Consider the following 2,051-nt stretch of genomic DNA (forward strand, 5'->3'; position numbering starts at 1 on the left):
GTCTGAAGGCTACTTGCCAATTTGCTCCTTCAGCTAGCTGGCTACCTAGAAGGCGCAAGCCAGTCACGGACTAACACTGTGGTAAGCATCCTACAAAGACCTTTCAACTTAGTAACCCTCCCAGGTTCTAAATGCGCCAGTACGAACACTTCCCAATGTATAGCAAAACTGAGAAGCAGCTCCCGAACGGGGAACCCTTTACAGCAGCAATCACACCAGCAGCACTAACAGCAGCATAAACAGCAGCAGAAAAAACTGGGTTTGCTATGCCACCATCTTGGTGGCAATGCAGGGCCTCTCCTTGCCGCCTAGCTTCAGCTATGCCCAGAAGAGGGCCGATGAGCGGGAGGAAGAGATTCAAACAACAGCAGCAAGCATCGGCAGCAGCAGACACAGCAGCAATCAGCAGCAGCAACCACAGCACGTTTTCCAGAAAAGCTGAGAGGGCATTGAGGCCGTTTCCTGGATCTCCTGGCTCCAATACAACCGCCTATTTCTCCTCCCTTCAACAATGAACACATGGATCTTTGTTGCCTCCCCAGCCCTTCAAGAGACTGATATCAAAGAATAGCATAGAAACAAGGAACAGGATGTCTCTCTACAGGTTCCGTTGCTGGCGCGCGGTTGGTTAGACGTCCGCTAGAACACCGCGAACTCGCGGGGCCCGTGGACAAGCCATCTCTGTAGCAGCAATGAAAACAGAACCGGAAGCAGCAGCAGTTGCTGCTGCTCTGCTGCAGCTGAAACCTGTCCCGATGCTTCCCCATACAAGGTCGAGAGCTCAACTCTGTGCAGTCCGTTTCTCCATTGACTTAACTGTAGTGACTCAGCAACTGCGAAGAAACAAGCAAAACACGCACAAGAAACCGGAAATTGTCCCAAAGCAACGGCACAGAATGTACCTAAGCAAAGAATGCATGAATCTTTCCATTTGGTACGACCGCAACGCTATCTCCTTTATCCCGCTGTACTGAGCTAACCCCGTCTAAGTCAAAAAGAGCCTCTAGAAAAGATTCGGAAAAGCTTCACAGCAAATTTGTACCTGAGCGAGCCACTGAGCTTTCTCTCCAACAGCTGCATTGCCTTCCTCGGTTGCCAGGCGCTCGGCTTCCCTCTGAAGCTGAACGACGAAGCTTGCAGAGCGCAAGTGGCCCCCCAGTGTCCGCCCAAATGTCGATAGGAGGTCCCTGTGCAGTGGCGCAAGACAAGAGTTCCAGCCGTCCGCCCGTGCATCACGTGAAATACGGGGACGCAAATGGCTCTTCTAGTTCCTGTCTATATGATGTTCTCCTGTGAAACCCCACTTCCCAGTGCGTTGTGGTACAACCGCTATGTGGCTTGGAGGCGATGTCGAGTCAGGTCGACCCAGAATGGCAAAGGCAAAGAAAGGATCGCTTGAACATGGATGTAATAATGGCACCCCGCTCCGCAGGTCCCTCACCCTGTAAGCTCCAGTGCTTGCTGCACCATCTGGGCTGAGCCGTGGACCCAAGTCGGGGCTTCCGCGACGGCCTTCACGACTTGCAGCATCCCATTGACTTCTTTGCGCAACACTTCCTGCAACTGCGCCTCTTTTAAGGCGTACACGCAGCTGGCCAATGCCTCAAGAGTAGCTGACCGCAGCTCGTGCACATACCACATCCACTCCTCATTAACCTGTCCATACACGCATACGCAAAGGCAGCAATAAAACATTCATATTGGAAGGAATGCACCACTTGGCGAATCACTGACCTCAGGAGACAAGCGGCACCCTTCCCCCACTAAGCATGAAGACAGAAACAGGGACAAAGGCATACAGATACTGAAACAAAAACAAATGAGCGGCACTGCACAAGAGATGAAAAAATGAACGGCGCTGCAAAGGGCCCCCGGCGTTGGCATTCAGGATAAAATGAGCCGTGGATAAACCTAGAGTACAGGAAATAGTCGCGTTATGAATACAACTTACTTGCCAGTTGGGGGGGCCCGCATCGTATGGGGTGACACCCGCCTGTACCAGCAACTCAATCAGCCATGGGGCGAAGCGCGCAAACTTCGCACCCCCGAGA

At 52.5% G+C, this 2,051-nt stretch overlaps 1 protein-coding gene across 1 annotated transcript in view; it reads right to left on the bottom strand.

Annotated features, from left to right (window-relative positions):
• Window positions 1-812: 812 nt before the first annotated feature.
• Window positions 813-2,051, bottom strand: part of EMH_0003180 (importin subunit beta-1, putative) — a gene marked incomplete at both ends in the record, with an annotated part of 7,032 nt that continues 5,793 nt past the window's right edge. Inside the window, 4 exons of the mRNA XM_013496294.1 lie at window positions 813-833; window positions 1,043-1,187; window positions 1,442-1,656; window positions 1,952-1,993. Coding sequence (XP_013351748.1) covers window positions 813-833; window positions 1,043-1,187; window positions 1,442-1,656; window positions 1,952-1,993 — 423 coding nt within the window. The remainder of the gene's footprint in view (window positions 834-1,042; window positions 1,188-1,441; window positions 1,657-1,951; window positions 1,994-2,051) is intronic.

The sequence above is a fragment of the Eimeria mitis genome, genomic scaffold (assembly GCF_000499745.2).
Source record: "Eimeria mitis Houghton genomic scaffold, Emh_scaff203, whole genome shotgun sequence".
In the NCBI taxonomy this organism is placed as follows: Eukaryota; Apicomplexa; class Conoidasida; order Eucoccidiorida; family Eimeriidae; genus Eimeria; species Eimeria mitis.